Genomic DNA, 25,021 nt, shown 5'->3' with positions numbered 1-25,021 from the left:
GAAAACAATTAGCTTGAGGAAAACTACAAAAGTGAGACCAATAGATAAACGAAGTGCTTCACTACACCGACAGTTTATAACAGACAGAGGCAAAGACAGACAGTACGCACCCAAACATGAACCGCGTTTTCAGTCTGAAGATGTGAGGTGGGTTGCAACCAACGTGCTGCGTCGGTCTATGATGCTGCACATGCGCTGAACGGACGCCGCAGAAAACATTGAGGGATTACCAAAGACATGGCGGCCAACATCGAGCAAATTTTTCGCGATTTCGTAGTAAATAAGATAAAAGAAATTGAAGATGAGAGTCAAGATATCATGTAAATATGTTTTTATACAGCCTACATTACTTGCATTAATGGTTTGTTCGGGCAATTTGAGAAATGTATAATTTTCTGTGCTGGCCTACAAGGTTAGCTAGTTTGCGTGTCCGGCAGTACAAAGTGTGCAAGGCAGGCAGTTGCTGTGGCTACAACGTATTTAGCTAGCTAACTACCTGACTAATAACACGGTCGTCTCCTGGGTTGGTTCTTGCAAAGGTTATTATACTGTGGTTATTGGGTTCAAGCAAACCAGGTAGCTAACGTGGCACCAGGTACAGGGCTTGTGAGCACTACGCACCTTCCTAGCTAGCTAATCATGCTAAATGTGGATTGCTAAAAAGCCAACGTTAGCAGTTTACCAGGACGCGATCTCTTTGCTAGAACTCCCCCAAAACGTTGGTTTGACAGAGTCACAGTGTGCAAAGGCAATACACATCATTTACACACACGCATTTTGGATTACCCGGATTTTAAATTTAGCTAACTAACTGTTATGTCAAAAGCAATGCCGGGGACTTAGTTATGTCTTTGAGATTTCACGTTACACAATCACGTTCTAATTTGAGGTTAACGCTAAATAACGAACAGTGCCACCTCACTACACCGACAGTTTATAACAGACCGAGGCAAAGACAGACAGTACGCACCCAAACATGAACAGCGTTTTCACTAACAGTAGCCACCTCGCAGGGTGGGTATAATTTGTGTAACGTTGCAACAGGAATCTGTTCCAAAAACCTCGTAAAGTACAAGGTTGCCAACAAACAACTCATACAAAGTAGAACGATCAATTCACCGAGCTAACTAGCTGCGGAATAGGCATCGACCCACCACGTAGCTTATTCTTAATGTTTGTCCATAGGCTAACAGAGTGAAGACAGACATTTTTCGGAATAAACCTGTTGAGTGACACTTAATGTCACTTAATGAAATAGCCCACTCCCTACCCGGTATCTTATTCTGCCGCTAAACAAGTTTGTATGCGTTGTTGTTGGCAAACTTGTTATTTACGAAGTTTCTAGAACAGATTCCTGTTGGAACGTTCCACAAATTATACCCACCCCTACCTCGCATGTCAAATCACATTTTATTTTTATTTGTCACATGCACCGAATACAACAGGTTTCACCTTACAGTGAAATGCTTACTTGTCAGTTATAATGTAGACTACGTTAATTATTCAAGCTCATGCACACTTATAGATATTGTCCATTCATTGTGTCCAGTTGTTAAAAACCAAGACCCCTGCTGATAAGGAAGTGAGTGAACCTACTGTAAGTTCATGTACAGGTGTCATTTCATACCTGCATTCTCTCTAAGTCTGACAGATGAAGGCCATCCCAATGGTAAAACTGCAGAAGGAGCAGATGGGATCAACAACACACAAGGTCAGTAACACAGGGGCTGTATCTCAATAGTCCAAAGTGATATTCTCTCACTTCCTTTCCTTTATTTGCACAGATACTACAGTTTTGATCAGGTGAAAGCATCTATTTCAAATGAAATTGTAATGTACGGTATTATTTATGCAGATAAAGATGGTGTAGCCAATAAGGAAGAGGGTGCTGTCCCACAAAAGAAACACAAGAAACACAAGAAGCACAAGAAACACAAAAGCAAAAAGAAGAAACGTAAGGAAGAGAAAGAGAGCGGCTCAGAATCAGCAGCAGACTCTGATGGAGACAAGGCAAAGACTGGTAAGTAGTCTCAAGCTACTACTAAGCATATGCAGTGGTGGACCTTTTCAGTTTGATGTTAATAATCAGCAGACTACTTAAAGGTCCATTGTGTAGCTTTGTGCACAACGCAATTCACATTGAAATGTGAGTTCTAGATCTGCCATTCTCATTGAACGCAAGTTTGATGGTAGATCTGTTTGTCATTTTATGTTTTCGGTTATTGAAAATATATTTCACAGCAGTTTAGCTAGATGGTACAGTGATTCTCTACACACAATTTGAGCTTTTTGTCACAAACAGAATTTTTGGCAACCAGGTAATGTCAATTTCTACAGATTGCACCATTGAATCAAATGTCATGATGATTCATTTCTAAAATATTGTCATTAATTCCACAGGGGAAGAGGATGACGGGAGATCCAAGCGGCATAAACGACATTCTGGGAAGAAGAAGAAAAAAAAGCAGAAGAAAGATGGTGACAAGTCCAACAGCTCATCTGGGTCGGAGTCCGAGTCGAAGCCTCAGCCTGGGAACAAGGAGAGCAAACCTCAGGATCTGCCTGATATCATCCCTAAACTAGAGGAGAAGTGTCCGGAAAAGTCCTCCAGATGCTCACGGTCTCGTTCGGGCAAGCGCAGGTCCAGATCCAGGGACAGGAGAGGGAGATCCAGATCGAGGTCCGGTAGAAGACGTGGCGGACACACACGTTCCAGATCACGGCACCGGAGGTCCGGGTCACATTCTCGAAGGTCTGGGTCTGCCAGGAGAGGCAGGAGAACCCGGTCAAGGTCCCTCGTGATCTTGAAGAAAGACAGACGGTCAAGATCGAGATCCAGAAGGCGATCAAAATCTAAGACGAGATCTCAGTCGAGACACCGAGAGATGATTTCAGGATCTCCCTCTCCGTCCAGAAACGACAAATCCAAATCCAGGTCTGCCTCAAGAGACAGCCAATCAGCTGAGAAGAATCCCTCTGCGTCCCTGGCTGAAGATGAGTCTGCAGTGAAAGACGAAAACGTAATGGTTCCTATCGATCCACCAGCCCTAGCTTCCGAAAGCAGCATTGAGGGTGTTGTCAATATGGCCGCTCCCACTGGAGGAGGGTGGAAGCCAATACCCTTCTTAGGGGACAGCAGTAAGGGAGAGCCAGCCGTTTCCTCCCAGCCCTCAGAATGTCTGACGTCTCCACAGAAGTGCCCTATTCCTCCTGAGGTACCTTCATGTGAGCAGCATGAGGCCTCCACTGACCACCAGTCAATGTCAGCATCTGATCTGAACCTCAACAGCCAGCCAACTGGTGAGCCAGGGGAATCGGATGGACTTGTTACTTTAGACACCTTTGATGGCTCTGTAGATTCCTTACCCCCCAAAACGGATGCTGATGGAGGGGACAAGGTGACACCTCAGGGTGAAGAGCTGCCTGCCTCACCTCAACCTAAACCACAGCCAACATCTGGAGAGGCAGAGACGACAGAGAAGGAAGGAGAATCTTCAAAGTCCAGGTCTCCTTCAAAGAGGAAAAAGTCAAGGTCAAAGTCTCCTGATCAGAAGAAACGGTCTGATGCAAAGTCCTCCAAGAAGAGGAGGTCCAGATCCAAGTCTCCAGGGAGGAAAAGGAAATCAAGGTCTTCGTCGCCAAGCCGCAAGAGGAAGTCCAGGACTCCGTCTCGGAGGAAGAGGTCTTGCTCAAAGTCCGGGACGAGAAAGAAGAAATCACGGTCCAAATCCAGAACACGGAACAAGCGCTCGAAGTCTAGGTCACCGAAAAGGAAACGGTCCAAGTCACGGTCTCCTGCTCGGAGGTCAAAGAGATCGAGGTCACGCTCTGGTTCGCGGCGGAGGGGTAGGGGTGCATTCGGCAGCCACCAGCTGAGCCAGAGGGACCGCTGGAAGCGTGAGCCAAGCCATTCCCCAGTCCTCATCCTCCGCAAGAAGAGGTCTCCGGCACGCACCAACCGCGACTCCAGCAAAAGCCCGCCACGACTTACAGAGCTGGGTAAGCATGTCACAATTTTTTTTGAATGATCAATATATTTGAATTGAATAACTTTATTTTCCCCAATGGTAACTTGACAAAAACACCAGTGTACAGTAAGTCTCAATGCAAGTTTGTGATGTGTTACTCACCCCTCCTCACAGATAAAGACCAGTTACTGGAGATTGCTAAGGCTAATGCAGCCGCCATGTGTGCCAAGGCCGGGATACCCATCCCAGAGAGCCTGCGACCCAAAGCTGTCCTCCAGCTGCCTTTACCCAGCCCCAACAACCCCATGTCCTTCTCCATGCCCATGAATATGAACATGCCCATGAACATCCCCATGAACATGCCCATGAACATGCCTATGAGCATGACCATGAATGCAGCTATGGCTAGCATGACAGCTGCCACAATGACTGCTGCCCTGGCCAGTATGGGATCTATGGCCTCCATGCACCAGATGGCTCCGCTCCCCAGCATCACCAACAAGCCCCCGCCAGGTCCCCCCCAGCCCAACATGGCCACCATCGAGGATGTGAAGAGGAAGGTGGCCAAGCAGGCAAACAGCATCAGCATCAAGGAGTTCACTGACGTAAGTGCTCTTCAATGTCATGATGATGACAATCATGTAATAATATGCTTTGGAGAACATTTACTAAGCATTTGTCCTGGTGCAAAATGTAGTCCTGCACCTTTTTCATAATAAAACACAGATCTTAGACATGAAATTGTATGTGGAAATGGAATCACTGACCCTCTAGCTGTGTCCTGTGTGTTTCTGTAGAAGTGTAAGAAGATTGTGGAGAAGGGAGGGGAGCTGGCCCTCGCTGAACCCCGTATATCTGACGACGAGGATGACGGCAAACCGTTTGGACGAGCCGCCCTGAGGGAGGTCAAGGGCATCTCCTTCAGCCTCAATGTAAGAACATGGAACACACACAGCATCGGCATGTCTTTCATAAATATACAGTATATTCTGAGCTTAAAACATTTCCTTATTAATAAAAAATGTATCTGCAGTTTGAACTGATATGTAATTTTCAGAACATAGTTACTGTTTGAACATAGCTAAAGACTAGTTACTGTTTAGATACTATGTGGGACTGAAGAAATGTGCCTAACTGGGTGAATGGTTGAAGTGAACTGCAGTATGCTGTCTGTTTTGCCCTGGGCTGATGTTAAGAGATGTTTCTATTGCTGCCTCATAACCAGTATGTTATGTTGTAAAATGTTTTCCTATTGAGCCAACATAAGCATTGGGCAAGGCAGACAGCAAGCCTCCTTGGGCCCAGAACCAAACCAGGTAGATTTATACTCTGTTGCATTTTCCCACAAACTTCCATCCCAAGGAGACCTCAGTCATGTGAGTGAAGTTTGCTGGTTGAAGTGCACTGGAGATAAATCTCCCTGACTGAGACTGGGCCCAATAACTGTTATGATAACCAGCCATTCCTCTTCAACCATTCCCCTTGTTGAAACACACCTCCTTTGTCTTTTTATATTTTTTTCTCCCATTTTTTTAACAGTAATCCCCCCCCCCCCCCGCCCCTCCTACTCCTGTGCTGCCCCTCCTCCTCTCTCAGAACGCATCCGTGCGTCCGTCGCCGGCGTTGGCGGTTCGGAGCGAGGCGGCGTTCGCCAAGGAGTTCCCCGTGTCGTCGGGCTCCCAGCACAGGAAGAAGGAGGGCGACGGGGGAGGGGCTTACGGAGAGTGGGTGACCGTCGACAAGAAGGCGGAAAAGGCCAAGGTGGCGGCGACCAAGGCATTGGCAACGGCTGCTAAGGAAACTTCGCCTGGGGATGCGCCTTTGTCTGCGGTGTCCGTGGCAACGGAGGAGCCGGCGGTCGTCAAGGAGAGTGATAGTGTGTTCCCGGAGCCGCCGCTACAGGTGGGATACGGAGGGGAGGGGGAGGAGGGGGTAAGGTGACACTCAGAGAGATGAAGGGGAGAGGGGTTTTAAGGGAGTTGTCATGAAAGAGGGGGGAGGGAGAGAATGTGAGTTGAGATATTAGGCATTTCAAAGTCATACGCGTTAAAAATATGATTTATTTGGGGATTTTAGTTTCAACCCAGTGTTTTACCACATGTAGTGGTTTGGATCAGTGGTTTCTGAAATGGTAGGTCACTGCTGATTCCTATTGGGATGTAGTTTGAGACCAGGTTCTATGGTTACACACAGTAGCTAGAAACATGGGTGTGGTTGATTTGAAGGTAGAAAAGCCTTAGGTGGGTTGTCATGCCCAGCAGGAGAAAAATATTTGGGAACCACTGGTTTAGCTGGTATGGTGAGTTTAGTTAGAATGCCATACCTGTGCTCCTCATCTGACCCTATAGCAGCATTGACTGGGTTTAGCTGGAATAGCTGTTTCTGAGGGCGGCATGTAAACACTGACCCTCCTCCCCACCAATTCCAAATTGAATGTACAATCAAGGGCATTATTTGACCTCTCAAATCTCAGAGCAATACCATTTAATAATCTGACTTCCAGGCGATGACAAGTGGTTTAGAATTGAGTTATCCATCCATCATCAATCGTCAGATGGGCAGACCAATAAGAAATCAGGTGACGTCATCCGTGACCTTGCTGTTAATTTGTGCTTATTTTGTATTTGATGCAACTGTTATTAAACAAAGCTGTCTGAAATTCCACAGGTTGCGTTTTATTTTTGGGGGGGGGGGGTGTACAACTGTACTAATACTGACGACTAAAAAAATACAAATACTGACGACTACGTAGATGTAAGTAGTTCCATATAACAACTGATCTAGGTCTCATGGAATAAGTCTAGATTTCCTTCTTGTATGGTGAATGGATTTTCCTTATTTGTTTTATCACTGGTGTGTGTGTGTACTATTGTGTTTTTGTGTGAATGACTGGGGTGTGTGTGTAGTGCTGACTCCTGTGTCTCCGTTTCTAGCCTGTAGACATCACCCAGGCAGTCGGTGAGAGGATGAAGGCCCAGAAGCGTCTGGCCGAGAACCCGCACGACGTCAGTGCCATCTGCATGCTCAGCCGTGCTCAGGAACAGGTAAATAACAGGGCGCTGTGAAGCATAATGTACGCTCTTTCCACCTCCTTTCTCACATACTAAACCTTCCTCTCTGTTAGGTGGATGCATGGGCCCAGTCCAACACCATCCCTGGTCTGTTTACAGGTTCTACTGGAGCAACGGTGCTCAGCTCAGAGGAGCTGTCCAACAGCGGACCACAGGCCTGGATTAAAAAGGTACCGTCCACTGTCTTACCTGCTCCCCACCCCAAACATACCACCCCACTACCCTACAGGTGTCTGCATCGCCCATGCCCACTGGTGTACCCACTTCACACGCCTTCCTCAGCCTGCTTCCTAATCACCACCCAGCCCTAGTCAAATAACTGAATGGCTGTACGCATAGAGCCAGAGACATATACTGCATAAAGTTTGACAAATGTTCTGTTGATGTAGAACACACTGGGTTAGAATGGAGTAGTTCCACTGTTACTCAGTGAAATCCAGGTCAGTTGTAAGGGCCCCGAAACGTGGGGTTCCCTGCTACTATAGCAACCATTGTTAGCGCTAACGCACATAGTTTACTGGTGTGTGTGTGTGAGCATCTGTCTGTATTGTGTGTTTCTGTCTGCGTCAGAAAAAGATGCTCTGGCGGTAAAGGAAGCCTCTTGTTTATGTTGCCTGATATTTGCACTGCAGTTTGTAACAGTGGTAACATGATGAACCCAGACCTTAATCTTTAATCTGACATACAGAGATGAACAAACATCTCCCTGCACTTCAATCACCCCCCACCCCTCCCCCGCAACACACACACACATTCTGACTAATTACATTTCCTGTGAAGTGGGTACACCATGTTAAGGGTAGTGATGCAGATTCCTTACGTGTGACATTCTTACCAAAGCAGGTGCAAATGCAGTACTGACACCCGTCTACTAGTGGTGCTCTGGTCTGACACCCATCTACTAGTGGTGCTCTGGTCTGTGCACTAAATAGAGTCCCCCTCGGAGTCGGAAAAGGGACTAGGAGAATGAGGGAGGGAGGGGAGGAAGAGGAGAGCTGGAAGTAAGTCTGCAGACCCCAGAACCCCCCCCTTGTCCTCTAGCACCCTAAGGCAAGGCAGAGATTATGGGTCCGTCTCAGTAGTCTAAAGATGCTTCCTCGTCTCTTTCCTTGGATTCACACTGATCTCAGAACAGGGGAAAGGGAAAAACACTATTCTTTCACCTATCCTGCCTTTTCAGATCAGGTCAGATGTTATTGGGGAAGTTAGGTGAGGAAGTAACTTTAGACTATTCAGATGCACCCCAAGACCGGTTACTATAGTCTCTACCGTCACGGTGTCTCCCTATCACTCCCCCACACCCAGTCACACAGAATGTCATCAGGCCCGGAAATAACCATAGTCGTTTGTTCTCTGTCTGTGGACCCCGTCTGAACCCTCCTACCCTGTAGTGTTTCTATAGTGGGCTGTTTGAAGCCAGTGGATGTAACTACCCCAAGCCTCCCTGAGCTCTGCAAACACACAGAGACAGGGGGCTACTGTTTTAAATGACACGTCCTGAGGAATCTCTCTCAGGATAGGTTACACATTGTCACATAATTTAGCAATTGAGAGAGTGATGGATCTGCTGAGTTCATTCTTCATTTAATATGACACATCCTTCACATGCAGATGCTATGGGCAGATGCCATGGACATATGCTGTGGACATGATATAGGGATGAGAGTGCATTGATCATACTAATGTTAGTGACATGCATTTTGCTAGCATTACAGCAGCTGACATTGATTTACAGCACGCTAGCATTACAGCAGCTGACATTGATTTACAGCACGCTAGCATTACAGCAGCTGACATTGATTTACAGCACGCTAGCATTATAGCAGCTGACATTGATTTACAGCACGCTAGCATTACAGCAGCTGACATTGATTTACAGCACGCTAGCATTACAGCAGCTGACATTGATTTACAGCACGCTAGCATTACAGCAGCTGACATTGATTTACAGCACGCTAGCATTACAGCAGCTGACATTGATTTACAGCACGCTAGCATTACAGCAGCTGACATTGATTTACAGCACGCTAGCATTACAGCAGCTGACATTGATTTACAGCACGCTAGCATTACAGCAGCTGACATTGATTTACAGCACGCTAGCATTACAGCAGCTGACATTGATTGACAGCACGCTAGCATTACAGCAGCTGACATTGATTTACAGCACGCTAGCATTACAGCAGCTGACATTGATTTACAGCACGCTAGCATTACAGCAGCTGACATTGATTTACAGCACGCTAGCATTACAGCAGCTGACATTGATTTACAGCACGCTAGCATTACAGCAGCTGACATTGATTTACAGCACGCTAGCATTACAGCAGCTGACATTGATTTACAGCACGCTAGCATTACAGCAGCTGACATTGATTTACAGCACGCTAGCATTACAGCAGCTGACATTGATTTACAGCACGCTAGCATTACAGCAGCTGACATTGATTTACAGCACGCTAGCATTACAGCAGCTGACATTGATTTACAGCACGCTAGCATTACAGCAGCTGACATTGATTTACAGCACGCTAGCATTACAGCAGCTGACATTGATTGACAGCACGCTAGCATTACAGCAGCTGACATTGATTGACAGCACGCTAGCATTACAGCAGCTGACATTGATTTACAGCACGCTAGCATTACAGAAGCTGACATTGATTTACAGCACGCTAGCATTACAGCAGCTGACATTGATTTACAGCACGCTAGCATTACAGCAGCTGACATTGATTTACAGCACGCTAGCATTACAGCAGCTGTCATTGATTTACAGCATGCTAGCATTACAGCAGCTGGACTGTGATGTTTGTGTGGTTGTTGGGTGCCCCTAGCAACCAGTCCTGGTGCATTCTGTTTCCCAGTAGATGAGCAGGGTCTAGTTTTAGACCAGTCAGTGGTCTCCAACCCTAGTCCAGGCTGAGAGTATAGTCGTATAGGTTAGGGCTATAACAAAAACCTGCACACTAGCTCCAGGATCTCAATTGGAGACCACTGCCTGAGGGAGAACTCTGTTCTGAGGGACCTAGGCTAGTTACAGGTGTCCATGGACATGCCTGTGCTCTTTCCCTTGCCCTGGGGGAGGCTGCGGTCAGAAGTTGCTCCTTGTCACAGATCTGGGATCAGCTTCCCTTCCGCAAATCCTAACTCCAAGCTGACCTAGGTGTCTAGGGGCAACTTCATCGCAGTCCTTGGGGCAGCCTGAGGAAGGGGTCGATAAGAGGGGTCTGGATTGGAGCAGAGGGAGAGAGGTGTAGGTTCACAGGGGTGACCTGTGAACTTTCACCTCTCTGTGTATTGGACACTTGTTTCAGGGTCAGTCCTTGTAGCTGTCCTTGTTGCCATGGCCACAGTCAGGCCCCCCTCTCATTTCCTGTTTGATGCTGGGCCGGTGATGAGGGGCTAGGTACGTACACCACACAGCGCCTTACTATACATCTTGTGTAACCGTGTGTGTGTGTGAGAGAGAAGATGTGTGTGAGACAGAGAGAAATGAGGTGTCAAGGCACAGCACCCTCTTATTTACCTACATGTGGTATAATGTGTGAAGAAATAAGTCTCTCGGCTGTGTCTTGAGTTTCACCACAGAATTTATTTAATTTCATCTGTACTCTTATTAATGTGTTTTGAAGTTTCTCTAGAAAGATTCTCTCAAACGCACGTTTTTCAAAAGCTGCCACCACAGATAGTTATTTTTAGTATTTCACATAGGGGAAGAGATTTACTACAGACAGAGGAACACACACACTCACCGTTAACTGTTATCCAGAGGCATGTGATTTGTCCTGAAGGTAGTCTCTAACTCAAGTCTGACTGTGACAGTGGTGTGACTGGATGAGAGAGAGTGAGTGGATGAGGTGGTTGAGATGTTTTCAAGGTGGAAACTAATTATCTGCTTTCGCCTCTGCCTCTTCCTCTCCCCTCCCTCTTCACTCTCTCTCTCCCTCGTCTCCTCTTCCTCCTCACTCCATGGTTCTCTTCTGTTATTCTCCTCTCTCCCTCCCTTCTCTCCTGCTGCTCTCTCTCTCTCTCTCTCTCTCTCTCTCTCTCTCTCTCTCTCTCTGTAGGACCAGTTCTTGCGAGCAGCCCCGGTGTCGGGAGGTGTAGGGGAGTTTCTCATGAGAAAGATGGGATGGCGGACAGGGGAGGGGCTAGGGCGACACCGTGAGGGCACCGTCGAGCCAATCATCATCGACTTCAAGACCGACCGCAAAGGTGAAAAGAAGTGACCCATGCTTTCCACCAAAGCGTTATGCACCTTGGTATTATTCCAGAAGGCTATTAATGATGCTTAATAATGTGTGTTATTGATGATGCTTAATAATGTGTGTATAATCTGACCGTAGGTCTGGTGGCTGAGGGAGAGAAGACTCAGAAGTCGGGCGGTATGGTTGTGATGAAGGATCTACTGGGTGAGTACAACACACACACAGGATTTTAACTCGCTCAATTTACCAATTTTAAAGGTGCTATAGAATCAATCAATTAGAATTGATTTACTGAATGTATTGACCATCTGCCCCCCCCCCCCCAGGTAAGCACCCAGTGTCTGCTCTGATGGAGATGTGTAACAAGAAGAAGTGGATTCCTCCAGAGTTTGTTATGGTGACCCACAGTGGCCCAGACCACCGCAAGAACTTCCTTTTCAAGGTGTGGATACGCGCTATAAGCCTGTGTGTTTGAATGGGTTTGTTTGTTAGTTTATGGCTGACTTTGTCAGATGGTTTGTGTTATAACCTCTTCCTCTCTCCTTCTCCCCTTTCCTCCTCTCTCTCTGGTACCCCAGGTGGTGGTAAATGGTCAAGACTTCCAGCCTGCGTCAGCCAGTCCCAATAAGAAGCATGCCAAAGCCATGGCTGCTACGGTGGCTCTGCAGGCCATGGGAGAGGTGGCAGGGGACACAGGGCTTTATACAGGGCCTGTGTTCACCACTGCTACCACTGGCCCACTGTTCTCCTCCAACGTCTAACACAAACAGTGAAACACACTCAGACTGAGATACAGCGCTCGCACATACAGGAGAAAAAATGACTTGAGTCGCAGACCCTTCTGGCTGAAAAGGACATATAGAATTTGAAGTCACCCGCCAGGGAACGATGAGTTGTATTGGAATGTCCGTTCTATCAAGTCTTATAATGTTTTGGGCCTACACACCACAAGCATTCAGAAGAGCCGTATCTGCTGCCTAATGGTCAACACTAGGAGATGGTGTTACTCTGTAAGCAAAATAAACGTATTGATATTTTAAAACGGTTCCGTTTTTTTAATCCTAATTTGAATGTTTTATCTTATGTGTTGAAGCTCAAATGATGTTTTCAAGAAGCAGTTCATAGTGTTAATGCATTTGGGAGAATTTGAAAAACCCCACTATTCTCCTAGTGACCAAATTGTCAATATCAAATGTTACCAATTTGGAACATTCATTTTCAAAGTGATTCACACTTGATAGTTCTCTCATTTTGGACAGATTCATTTACTACTGTCTAGGTTGAGCGATCAGTCCGCTTTTGTTGGTAGCATTATTTACAACGTCTGTATAAAAACAATTGTAACGTGTTAGCTGAAAGCGATGTGGGTAACCGTAGGAGTTATGGTCTGGAATACCAAAATAAAAATGTTTTTAATCTGATTAATAAAATTATACAATCCTTTGACTGTGTGCGTAAAGTACATTTTCTCATTTTGTTGTTTATACAGACGAGAACATGTCTTTTCCAATGTTTATTTGCCATGCGCTCACAACACACGTTTATTGTACTTCCAATACTGTGTTTTCAAACGGTGCAGTTCAGTATTTGAAGACTGTCTGCCCGCCCTCGTCATCTTTCCAGCACTTGTAGCAATAAACATTTCCTGGTGCAGGGAGAGATATTAATACTATATATGGACAGAGCATAGAAGGGTTCATCTGAGGCCTTGAGTCCAATCCCACATTCCAGTACACAACCTCCAAAGCATTCAGTGGACGAGGCAGTGCAGACAATCATCAAACGATCTGACTTCTCACTGGCAGCTCAGATGAGTGGTTGATCTAGCATCGCAGAGAACAAATGCATAGAGGCTGGAAGTCTTGACCATTTACCACCACCTGGGGTACCAGAGAGAGAGGAGGAAAGGGGAGAAGGAGAGAGGAAGAGGTTATAACACATACCTTGTTCTAAAATTGATTCATTTGTTTTTCTTCCCCTTATCAATCGACACACAATACCCCATAATGACAAAGCAAAAAGCTTGGCATACCTGTATTTGGGGAGTTTCTCCCATTCTTCTCTGCAGATCCTCTCAAGCTCTGTCAGGTTGGATGGGGAGCGTTGCTGCACAGCTATTTTCAGGTCTCAACAGAGATGTTCGATCGGGTTCAAGTCCGGGCTCTGGCTGGGCCACTGAAGGACATTCAGAGACTTGTCCCGAAGCCACGTCTGCGATGTCTTGGCTGTGTGCTTAGGGTCGTTGTCTTGTTGGGGCGGCAGCGTAGCCTAGTGGTTAGAGTGTTGGACTAATAACCGGAAGGTTGCGAGTTCAAACCCCCGAGCTGACAAGGTACAAATCTGTCGTTCTGCCCCTGAACAGGCAGTTAACCCACTGTTCCCAGGCTGTCATTGAAAATAAGAATGTGTTCTTAACTGACTTGCCTGGTTAATTAAAAAAATGTAATTGTTGGAAGGTGAACATTGGCCCTAGTTTGAGGTCCTGAGCGCTCTGGAGCAGATTTTCATCAAGGATCTCTCTGTACTTTGCACCGTTCATCTTTCCCTCGATCCTGACTAGTCTCCCAGTCCCTGCCGCTGAAAAACATCCCCACAGCATGATGCTGCCACTACAATGCTTCACTGTACAGATGGTTCCAGGTTTCCTCCGGATGTGACACTTGGCTTTCAGGCCAAATAGTTCAAACTTGGTTTCATCAGACCAGAGAATCTTGTTTCTCATGGTCTGAGATTCCTTTAGGTGTCTTTGGCAAACTCGAAGCGAGCTGTCAGGTGCCTTTTACTGAGGAGTGGCTTCGGTCTGGCCACTAACATAAAGGCCTGATTGGTGGAATGCTGCAGAGATGGTTGTACTTCCTGGTGGTTCTCCCATCTCCACAGAGGAACTCTGGAGCTCTGTCAGAGTGACCATCGGGTTCTTGGTCACCTCCCTGACCAAGGCCATCCTCCCCCGATTGCTCAGTTTGGTCATGAGGTCAGCTCTAGGAAGAGTCTTAGTGGTTCCAAACTTCTTCCGTTTAAGAATGATGGAGGCCACTGTGTTCTTGGGGACCTTCAATGCTGCAGACATTTGTTGGTACCCTTCCCCAGAAATGTGCCTCGACACAATCCGTTTTCAGAGCTCACAATTCCTTCGACCTCATGGCTTGGTTTTTGCTCTGACATGCACTGTCAACTGTGGGATCTTATAGACAGGTGTTTGCCTTTCCAAATCATGTCCAATCAATTTAATTTAGCACAGATGGACTCCAATCAAGTTGTAGAAACATCTTAAGGATGATCAATGGAAACAGGATGCACCCGAGCTCAATTTCGAGTCTCATCGCGAAGGGTCTGAATACTTATGTAAATAAGCTATGTCTGTTTTTTTTATACATTTGCAAAAATTTCTAAAAACATGTTTTCAATTTGTCATAATGGGGTTTTGTGTGTAGATTGATGAAAGAAAAAAATAATGTAATATATTTTAGAATAAGTGTAAGGTCTTAACGTAACAAAATGTGGAAAAAGCAAAGGGGTCTGAATACTTTACGAATGCACTGTATACACTTTAAAAAGTTACTAGTCCTGAATGAATTATCATTTGATGTAATTGATTGGTCGAGAGTCACCTGATAGACCCAGATCTTAATCAGTCTGCACTAATATTGGCTCAGATGATGTCACTGTAATGATGTAATGTCCCAGCAATAACGAAAACAATAAGCATTGGGGAGAAAATAGCTTTCAAACGTTGCAACACCTGTACAGTACCTTGCATATCCTCCTTATCTTGGGTCACCAAAGTAAAGAATGTTATTGGGGTCTCACTGTCACCGCTAGTCCCACTGAAGTCTGAGCTACTGGTGACATTCTCTGTTCCTGTGTTACAAAAGGGAAACACACTGAAAAATCTATGTTACTAGCTCTCGCATTCAAAAACAAGGAGCACAAATTAAAGAACAAACTCAATGTCAGTCAGTGTGTGAAGGCCTACCTGTTTAGTTATATAGGTCAGTGTGTGTAGGCCTACCTGTTTAGTTATATAGGTCAGTGTGTGTAGGCCTACCTGTTTAGTTATATAGGTCAGTGTGTGTAGGCCTACCTGTTTAGTTATATATGTCAGTGTGTGTAGGCCTACCTGTTTAGTTATATAGGTCAGTGTGTGTAGGCCTACCTGTTTAGTTATATAGGTCAGTGTGTGTAGGCCTACGTGTTTAGTTATATAGGTCAGTGTGTGTAGGCCTACCTGTTTAGTTATATAGGTCAGTGTGTGTAGGCCTACCTGTTTAGTTATATAGGTCAGTGTGTGTAGGCCTACCTGTTAAGTTATATAGGTCAGTGTGTGTAGGCCTACCTGTTTAGTTATATAGGTCAGTGTGTGTAGGCCTACCTGTTAAGTTATATAGGTCAGTGTGTGTAGGCCTACCTGTTTAGTTATATAGGTCAGTGTGTGTAGGCCTACCTGTTAAGTTATGTAGGTCAGTGTGTGTAGGCCTACATGTTAAATTATATAGGTCAGTGTATGGATCTAGGATGGTCAGAGACACACCTTCTGGTATCCCACTCTTAGGGTCCTCGAAGCCCCTGGACTTGTAGAAGCAGCGATAGACTCCCTGGTCTTTGAGCTCCGTCTTGTAGATAAACAAGGACAGGTCACCATTCTCCAGCAGATTGTTAGGTGGGAGAGAGAGACGGAGGTCTTCTTCCTTAGGTCCCTTGTCGTCTGGGCGCAGGGTTAAGGGTCATGATCTCCACATTGTCCTTCAGCCATTGGATGTAGATCTGGCATGTGGGCTGGGTCTTGGGGATGACACCGTAGCAGGGCAGAGTGACCGGGCTTCCCTTGAACAGTGTGATAGAGCGTGGAGGGTTGGGCTCTGAGAGAGAGAATGGATGGAGAGTAGTAGAAAAGAGTGAGGGATGAGAGAGGATGTGATAAGCATAAATTAAGATAATCAAACATTCCAAATGGTACACCCAAAATGGCCGCTGGTTGACTCTACCTACCACAGAATACGGCTCTGAATGGGAAAGCCTGAAAACAGACTTCCCTGAATGATGTATGATAGTGACAGAAAGAGCAGAGGTATAGCAGAGATCTCTAGTTTTAAACAAATAATGACACAAGCCTTTGGAAAATAGAGAATGCTTATTGATGAGTTTCACATGATTGAGAGAGTAGTAGCCTCGGTCTCAAGAAACTCACCAGCTTGGACTGACATCAAATCATCAAGAAGCCTAAAAAAATTATCTTGCAAGATGTCTATCCCTTGATCACCTATAATATTTTTTTTAACAAAAATTACAAATATTTGTATTTTTATAGAATACATCTGGAAAGAAACAATTAAGTTATTACAAGAGTATTAGGTTTGGTAAAAAGTGTTTCAAATATATTGGAAATGTAGCCTAAATCCCACTCATAGCCAATCAATAAATCGATACGATAATCCGTTCAGGGTCGGGTGGATGTCGCTGATCTCACGAGCCTAAAAATAAAAAATCTGCTTGATCGTCTCGATTATTAATTTTGGCAACAGAACAAGTCACCGTGAAGGGTGCTCTTACAGAATAACTGGTTATCTTGGCAAGATAAACAACGAACCGCCAGAAATGGATCTGCACACGGGTTAGACTTCAGCCATTGGCAAAAGGATATCCTCTTTTTTTAACCGTGAGAAGCAGATGTCTGTGTCAGGACTCACATTATGAGCTATTATTTAATTTATATTAATCCAACCACCCGATAGGGGCGGCAGGGTGGTTAGAGCGTTGGACTAGTAACCGAAAGGTTGCAAGTTCAAATCCCCGAGCTGACAAGGTACAAATCTGTCGTTCTGCCCCTGAACAGGCAGTTAACCCACTGTTCCTAGGCCGTCATTGAAAATAATAATTTGTTCTTAACTGACTTGCCTAGTAAAATAAAGGTAAAAAAAAAAAAAATAGAGCCCCATGGTGGAGGTGTCATAATACCCATAAAATCTGGCGGTAAAACAGGAAAATTAATCGTTTTTCCAACATTAATTTCTCTCATAGGGGATTTTAGAACAACTTAAAATGAGGGCTGTGTTTTGTATAGGCTTACCCTGGCTTGACATAAAATATGCACACAAACGGTTTAGACTTGGAAGCATACATAAAGCTTAACACTAAAACAAAAAAATATAAAAACTATGTAGAAATGTTTTTGTAAAAACAAACTAAATAAAAACTAGTAAAGTGGATCTCAAAAACCGAGACAAAAAATGAATATAAAACCACAAAACTATAATAACCTTTACAGGAACAGAAGGCAAGACTGAATTTTGGATTATTATAACATAAATTGATAGTATCCAGTCCAGTGTTTGGTCATAAACCCCCTCAATCAATCCTTAATTGATTTGGACATCTGGTGCGTAAAGGTAGCCCAATTTGCACCATTTCACTTTTACACCTATTTCACATGAGCGTAGTTCATCTATAGCTATGCTCCTATTCACTCATTAAGATGCAGCTATGCAGATCAGTGGGCTCAAACGTTTGCAAAACATTCTTATAGCAATGTACTATGTACACTGAACAAAAATATAAAGGCAACATCTAAAGTGTTGGTCCCATGTTTCATAGACTGAAATAAAAGATCCCAGAAATGTTCCATATGCACAAAAAGCTTATTTCCCTCATATTGTGCACACATTTGTTTACATCCCTGTTAGTGAGAATTTCTTCATGATCATTACACAGGTGCACCTTGTACTGGGGACAATAAAAGGCCACTATAAAATGTGCAGATTTGTTTCACCACACAATGCCACAGATGTCTTAAGTTGAGGGAGCATGCAATTGGCATGCTGACTCCAGTAATGTCCACCAGAGCGGTTTGCTGATTTCAAAGTTGTGAACACTGTGCCCTATGGTGGCAGTGGGGTTATGATATGGGCAGGCAGGCAGGCAGGAACAACGAACACAATTGCATTTTATCAATGACAATTTGAATGCAGAGATACCATGGCAAGATCCTGAGGCCCATTGTCTTGCCATTCATCCGCCGCCATTCCCTCATGTCTCAGCATGATAATGCACAGCCCCATGTCCACCTGTCCACAATTCCTAGAAGCTGAAAAGGTCCCAGTTCTTCCATGACCTGCACTCACCAGACATGTCACTCTTTGAGCATATGCTCTGGATCGACATGTACGACAGCGTGTTCCAGTTCCCACCAATATGCAGAAACTTCGCACAGCCTCTGAAGAGGAGTGGGACAACATTCCACAGGGCACAATCAACAGCCTGATCAACTCTATGTAAAGATGTGTCGCACTTCATGAGGTAAATGGTGGTCACAGATACTGACTGGTTTCCTGATCCACGCCCCTACCTTTAAGGGATATGTGACCAACAGACCCAGATATTCCCAGTGATGTGAAATCCATAGATTAGGGCCTAATGAATTTATTTCAACTGACCGATTTCCTTAGATCAACTGTAACTCAGTAAAACCTTTGAAATAGTTGCATTCATATTTTTGTTCAGTATAGAAGACATGCTCTTGCCTGACACGTAGAAGGGAATCAGGTCAGCTCTATACAATCCATTTCTATCTGCAGCTTTCAGAACGTTGTGTTCTCCTGGATGCAGCCCAGGTCGGCTTCCCGTTAACGGAACATGAAACTCTAGCTGGAGGAGAGTCAGTGCAGTGGTTCTGCTGCCAAGCCACCACACTGTGACTGACTATTCTCCTCATGAGCAATTCAGGGGAAAAAAAGAAGGAAATCAAAACCTTTCAAGTTTTAGACTTCGACGTTAAGTTTATAACAGTCATGGGGGGGAAAAAAATAAATCAAGCAGAAAAATCATGTGACAAATTAATTTAATCCAATAAAATGTCACAAGTACAGAGAATTAACGTCACTAATATAAAACAATTATGTTGAAATAGAACCTCTTAAAACAGGAATAAAAATAATGGTTCAAAACAAAAACATCCTAGGGTAGGGTCTAAAATCATCAACAAGACTTTAGCCAAATCCAACTCATTATGGCAAATCCAGGAATTTTACATGTACAAAAACTTCATTTCCCATAAGTCATTGGGTTGTAGTCCAGGGGACAGGGAATTAGTAAAACCACAATTGCCAGCATACCAGGAGTTTGTGGACAGGCTATTCAGACAGATATGGACAATAAGTATACGGCAGTGTAGGAATGGTACGGTCCACTAAAGGCATCTAGGTTGTGTCCCAAATAGCACCCGATTTCCAATATAGTGCTCTACTTTATTGGGCTCCGGTCAAAAGCATTTCACTATAAAGAGAAAAGGGTGCAATTTGGGACGTAGCCTAGCAGTGCTCTCTGGGAATTCTGATAGAGGCAGGGTGAGTTCCTCTCAGGACTTCCATGTGTATGAGTAGTTGTTCAAATGGAGCTGTCTGAGGGGAGACCTCCCCAAGGTAGAGGGCTCCTGGAGCTGCTGGATGGTGCTGGGATGAAGACCACATCCATCCAGCTCTACAGCCTGCTCAGCCTGGGAGAGGGAGAGAGGCAGGGAGGAAGAGAAGGATATAAACAAACAAGTACAAAGGATTTTTTATTGTGATTTAACTTTGAATTGTGGAGATCAAATGATGAGGCTTTATACCAGTCCGTTACAGTGTTGTCATGTGTGTTCGGTACGGTGGTGGGTTTGTGTGTGTGTGACTGACTTGTTCCCTGGTGGTGTGTGTGTTCAGGACAGCGGTGGGTTTGTGTGTGTGTGACTGACCTGTTCCCTGGTGGTGGTGTGTGTGTGACTGACCTGTTCCATGGTGGTGGTGTGTGTGTGTGACTGACCTGTTCCATGGTGGTGGTGTGTGTGTGACTGACCTGTTCCATGGTGGTGGTGTGTGTGTGACTGACCTGTTCCATGGTGGTGGTGTGTGTGTGACTGACCTGTTCCATGGTGGTGGTGTGTGTGTGTGTGTGACTGACCTGTTCCATGGTGGTGGTGTGTGTGTGACTGACCTGTTCCCTGGTGGTGGTGTGTGTGTTGAGGACAGCGGTGGGTTCGTGTGTGTAGAGTGCGGTGCTGAAGCCTCCTCTCTGAGCAGGCCGAAGCAGGCTGGTCAGGGCGTGGAGAGAATGAGGCATTATGGGTCCCGTCACCTCTAGACTGCACACATCCTGGTACCCAGCACGCACCTGGGTCTTCACATTCACACTACGCGCCTGACAATTACACACAAGGCAACATGCTTGTAAATTCTGTTAGACACAGCAACGTTTCTTCTGAAACTTTCCATTTTTAGTTTGTTATTTCCATTCGAAAATTGAAATGTGGGAGGTAAGGCTCCTTAGACGGTTTCAATCTGCAGCAGTGTGTGTCTCACCTTGAGTGAGTGTAGCGTAGCTCCTCTGAAGGCTGTAGGGGCCAGTAGGGTGGGGGGCAGGCCTGCCTGTGATCCAGCCCCTGCCACCAGGCTCTTACAGTTGATGAGGAAATTGATGAGAGTGAAGGTGTGCGTTCCCGACACACAGACTACAGACTCTGGTTTGTGGTCTAAACACACCGAGTTGCGCTCTTTGTGCAGTTTGATGGAGATGTTGTCTGGTTTCATAATCTTATCCTGAACTCCCATCTCCGTCAGCCAGGAAAACCCACCATCGTCATCATCGTCTTCCTTGTCACTGGCTTCAGACTGTGTCTCCTCCTCCTCTCCATCTGTCTCCTGGTTGTGTGCGGTTGATCCCTGCTCCTTGCTCTTCCTCCTCTCTTCCAGCAGGGGGAGTGTGAACTCAATACCTACAACCACAGGTATTTGACAGAAAATGTTTTACTATCAAGATTAGAATATCCATATATAAATGTTTAATAACAAACTTCTACATGATATATTGTTGAGTGACTTCCTGTATTTATACCGATGCTAAATGTTTATTCTATTAAATGTATTGTTTACTTCTTACTGTTGTCACATTATTGAGAGGGAACCTGCAGGTCAGCGTTTCGTTGGACTGTAAACACCATGTGTGTATCCTGTGCATATGACATAATAAACTTCAAGGATGTACTGTATCTTGTAGCTCACCATCAGCCTTCATGGCCTCCCTGAGCCCCCTGGTGGTTGGGGTGAGTAGTGCAGTGATGTTGCTGTTCCCGGCCAGTCCTGAGGCTCTGAAAAGAGCAGTGAACTGGTAGGAACACACATAGAAATATGGACATAGTCTGGCCTTCAATAGACTGTACAGGGAAGACAGGCTCACTGACCTGGGAGAGAGCGGGAGAGAGAGAGGAGTTGAGTTTAAGATCATTTAAAGCTTTTGAAATAATAAACACACACACTCCCCTCTGATGCCCACTCACCATTCACTCATGAGGCTCTGTTGAAGTGCCATGTCCTGGGCCCAGGGGACGTTCTTGCCAGTGAAGCTTCTTTCTGCTCCTATCCGGGGGAACAGAGAGAGCCAGGACAGGGACGGGTGCTGCCAGAACTGCAGACACTGCTGGAACCCACATCGTAGCTCAGCAGATGTCCGAGGGTCCTGGAGGAACACAGAGAAGTGAGTATCAGAGTGTGAGAGAGATTGAGTACAATATATTTGTGTTGCTAGTAAAGCTCCTCAGGTACCAGTACTCCTTTGCCTTGGGGTTGCCACTGGTGTGTCTGTGTATAACAGTACCTGTATACTCTGTGGTATAGTGGTGTACTGTCCTCTACAGTGCTGGGTAAGACCCTGGGCCTCCTCTGTAGCTCTGGGCTGTACAGCCCAGGAGAAGGGGAGCAAGGAGGTGAAAAGGAGACGCGTCTTCAGGCTCCAGTCTGCAGGGTACTCCACACACGCAGGGGCTGCTATGGAGGTTACTGCACCAGCCTGGGGACTCTGACCCACACAAGATAAAATGTTGACTCACAAAATACCAAAACAACCCCTAACATTAGTCTGTAGCCATGAATAGTTGAATGGGATGGGATAAAAGCCTGCACACCAGCTAGTCCACAGCCTGTCTATAATGTAGATAGCTATGATTGTAACAGGCTTTTGGTAGCTCTCCAAGAATAGAGTTGGAGACATTTGGTAGCTCTCCAAGAATAGAGTTGGAGTAAGATAATAGAGAAATTAATAGAACTCACCTTCAGTATGGGTGTTCTCTCCTCCTGGAACAAATCCTCATCTTCAAACAGTGAGTCGTCTTCGGACAGAGAAGTTGGTTTCTGTTGTTAGAGAGAAATGAGGGAAAGATCGGAACAAAAACAGCGGTGTGAAGTCACCATGAGGTGCGATGCTTTGACAGATAAAGCTATTTGTCAACTGTGCACAGTAGTTAGCAGGCTAACACTGCATTTAGCTAACTAACGTTACCTCTGTCACGTGTCAGTTGGCTAACTACTGTAGTTTGCTGGACAATAATACAAGTCTGCTAGCGTTAGGTACAGTAGCAAGCTAGATTGTACAACAACAATAATAACGTGATAAACAATGTATTAACGTGTGCCACTATCATACCTTGCTAGGCACGTCTTTGCTTAGTTCTTCTGCCTGGAGAAGTCGTTCACTAAATGGCAGCGTTCTTGTTGACTTCTCTCCCTCCACTCCTGCAGAACCGCCCGGCTTCACAGAATCCGACGAGTCGGCGTCGTCATCAGAGTAAATAAATACTTTCTTCTTCGTTGGGCTGCTGAAGGTGTTCTCGATGCTAGCAAATGGGTTTCTCCGCTTCACTCCCCGTCCAGAGCGACCCTGGCCGAACAGGGGTCCTGTGGAGAATGGTCGAACAGCGGATACAGAGTCACCCTCACACGGGCTGGCAATAGCGCCTCGGCCGCCAGAACTGACACCCTCGCTGTGGGCTCTCTTCCTCCGCATTCGCATGATTTCAGCTGGTCTTTTGAAACTAGGTGAGTAACCAGCTTGTTGTGACATTTTGTACGGATAATGTAAAACAAGTTTAGTCCGAAAACAACAAGAAGAAAGCCGTTTAAAATAGTTGTGTGCGTCCGATACCCCTCTGTGTTGTTGTTCCTTGAATTTACAAATTTAGCGCGCGACGTAAGTGGAACGTCAGAGTCCCGCTAAAATATCAGGGGAGGAGTTTCAAGTTACGCCGGCGCGCTTCGAGCCAAACAACAATTCAGATGCGTTGGCGTCATCTTCTGGCTAGAATTATAACTGCAAGATCAATTTTGCAATAGCATAAAGCCACTGATTCTCTAAATATGCAGGGAAAACAAATCAATATAATTTATGTTTCTTCAGACATCAAAGTTATATCCTATAACTTGTTATGCTTCATTAATTATTACAAAATATATATCCATAAGATATAATGTGAATGTAATTTTCAATACATGTTTTCATTTCTTGATTTTATCATCTGCATTATGTCCGAGCAACAATCAGCGGTCCCCTCGCCCCCTCTCTCCCTCTTGTCAAAGTGATTAATAGTATGTATGTTAATTCCTGTTAGCGATCATTTCTCAGCGTTTATCATTACTGTTGGTGATCAATCACGTTCATAGTTGAACCGAACTCTATGAAACTGTCCGTCAGTGATTCTAACGGTTTTCAAGGATTAGCGAATTTGTCAATCGATTATTTGGGCTGACATTTGGGTGGAAAGACAGTACTTTTGCCGTCTCAAAAGTATCCCAAGGTTAGTAGGAGTAATTGATTGTTGTGGGCCTTGAACTTCAACACACAGACATCAACATATGTTTGTTTCTGTGTTCGGTCCTGCCATGACTAACAGCAAAGCTAACACTTTCCAAGTTATTCCTTGTGATTGAGTATGTCACGCTCATAGGCTGCCAATATCAACGAGGATAAACTAGTTTAATTCGTTCCCCACGTTCCCGATGGCGGTGGGTGTTCTCCTGTTCCCCTCAACAGTACCTCTGGCTTGTAGGCTGCCTATTGGAAAAACTACCCTATATCTACACGGATTATAATAAAGCGGGTTTGAGGATTTAGTGCACCTGTAATTGTATACAGGTCTTTTTCACTGACCTGGACGTGCGAGCATTGTCAAACAAACCAGGGGTGTAATCATTAGTCTAAACAGTTTCAAAACGTTTAGAAAATGTATTTCCGTTGCTTCCGTTTAATAAACGGTTTGCCTCAGAATCGGCTGATTGAATACACCCCTGGTGAAACTTCAAACAAAGCAACGGAAAGTATGCGCCCCTGATGATAAAGTTGGGACTAGAATTTAATCACCGATCTACACTTCCTCAAAGGAAGATCAACGTGACATGGTAGGCATACGTAGATCAAGTTTGGCCTGTTTCTCATAAGACCACCACAAAGTATGTGGGCCTCATTACGAGACGCTATTCACAACGCTTTCTCATTGAATGTTGATTTATGATAAGGTTCCCCTAACCAAGTTATGAGGAATAGACCTATTTGTCTGTGGATTCTTTGTTACATGTGAAAGTAGATGATTAAATGTGTTTATATGTAGGCCTACTTGCAGTTGCAACACATGAGTTATGGGTTTTAATCCGTTTGAAACCTGCTTGGAACACATAATAAATAGCCAGATGAATTCCTTGGTTTTGGATAAAGAATATCATAGGCTATACTATAGACTGACAGTGAATAGTGGTGTATTATAGCATCATAGACTGTGTTTCTGTGTCTCTCCCACATCACTGCACACCACTGCCCTCTTCTCCTGGAGACTGTGTGGTTTTATGGGCCTTGGCCTGAGTCCTGGAGAAGGATTACAACACAGACCTAACAGCCACGCTCTGTGTACCCACTGTCTGGACAGGTTCGCCTTTATTCAGCTATCTGTGTGTCAGTTTGTGTGTGTGTCTGTGGGTTATTT

The 25,021-nt window shown here is 45.1% G+C and overlaps 2 protein-coding genes and 1 long non-coding RNA gene across 7 annotated transcripts; 1 reads left to right on the top strand and 2 right to left on the bottom strand.

Annotated features, from left to right (window-relative positions):
• Positions 1-101: 101 nt before the first annotated feature.
• Positions 102-12,696, top strand: LOC118363890 (protein SON-like). 5 transcript variants are annotated; one of them, XM_035745175.2, is made up of 13 exons: positions 103-320; positions 1,644-1,711; positions 1,856-2,020; positions 2,401-3,999; positions 4,143-4,573; positions 4,766-4,900; positions 5,565-5,870; positions 6,902-7,012; positions 7,093-7,209; positions 11,110-11,257; positions 11,389-11,454; positions 11,577-11,692; positions 11,829-12,696. In XM_035745175.2, the coding sequence occupies exons 1-13, from the start codon at positions 238-240 to the stop codon at positions 12,009-12,011; spliced, it is 3,528 nt and encodes a 1,175-aa protein (XP_035601068.2). In that variant the 5' UTR covers positions 103-237; the 3' UTR covers positions 12,012-12,696. The 5 variants fall into 5 exon arrangements, 3 of the variants coding, with proteins under 3 accessions (XP_035601070.2, XP_035601069.2, XP_035601068.2); XR_004821493.2 differs by lacking the exons at positions 11,389-11,454; positions 11,577-11,692; positions 11,829-12,696 and adding an exon at positions 10,357-10,448 and having other exon boundaries at positions 102-320; XR_008105398.1 differs by lacking the exons at positions 11,389-11,454; positions 11,577-11,692; positions 11,829-12,696 and having other exon boundaries at positions 102-320; positions 7,093-10,448; positions 11,110-11,167.
• A 267-nt stretch (positions 12,697-12,963) lies between these two features.
• Positions 12,964-16,089, bottom strand: LOC127920211 (uncharacterized). Its single transcript, XR_008105389.1, has 3 exons — positions 15,782-16,089; positions 15,004-15,111; positions 12,964-13,130 (listed from the first exon to the last, which is right to left on the bottom strand). It is a non-coding gene; the product is annotated as an uncharacterized LOC127920211 (long non-coding RNA).
• A 2,978-nt stretch (positions 16,090-19,067) lies between these two features.
• LOC118363889 (protein downstream neighbor of son homolog) lies at positions 19,068-23,245 on the bottom strand. Its single transcript, XM_035745174.2, has 8 exons — positions 22,696-23,245; positions 22,323-22,403; positions 21,871-22,071; positions 21,554-21,732; positions 21,279-21,457; positions 20,580-20,992; positions 20,215-20,418; positions 19,068-19,738 (listed from the first exon to the last, which is right to left on the bottom strand). The coding sequence occupies exons 1-8, from the start codon at positions 23,110-23,112 to the stop codon at positions 19,601-19,603; spliced, it is 1,812 nt and encodes a 603-aa protein (XP_035601067.1). The 5' UTR covers positions 23,113-23,245; the 3' UTR covers positions 19,068-19,600.
• Positions 23,246-25,021: the final 1,776 nt, after the last annotated feature.

The sequence above is a fragment of the Oncorhynchus keta genome, unplaced genomic scaffold (genome assembly GCF_023373465.1).
Source record: "Oncorhynchus keta strain PuntledgeMale-10-30-2019 unplaced genomic scaffold, Oket_V2 Un_contig_1863_pilon_pilon, whole genome shotgun sequence".
In the NCBI taxonomy this organism is placed as follows: domain Eukaryota; kingdom Metazoa; phylum Chordata; class Actinopteri; order Salmoniformes; family Salmonidae; genus Oncorhynchus; species Oncorhynchus keta.
This window is presented reverse-complemented; position numbering and strand designations above follow the sequence as displayed.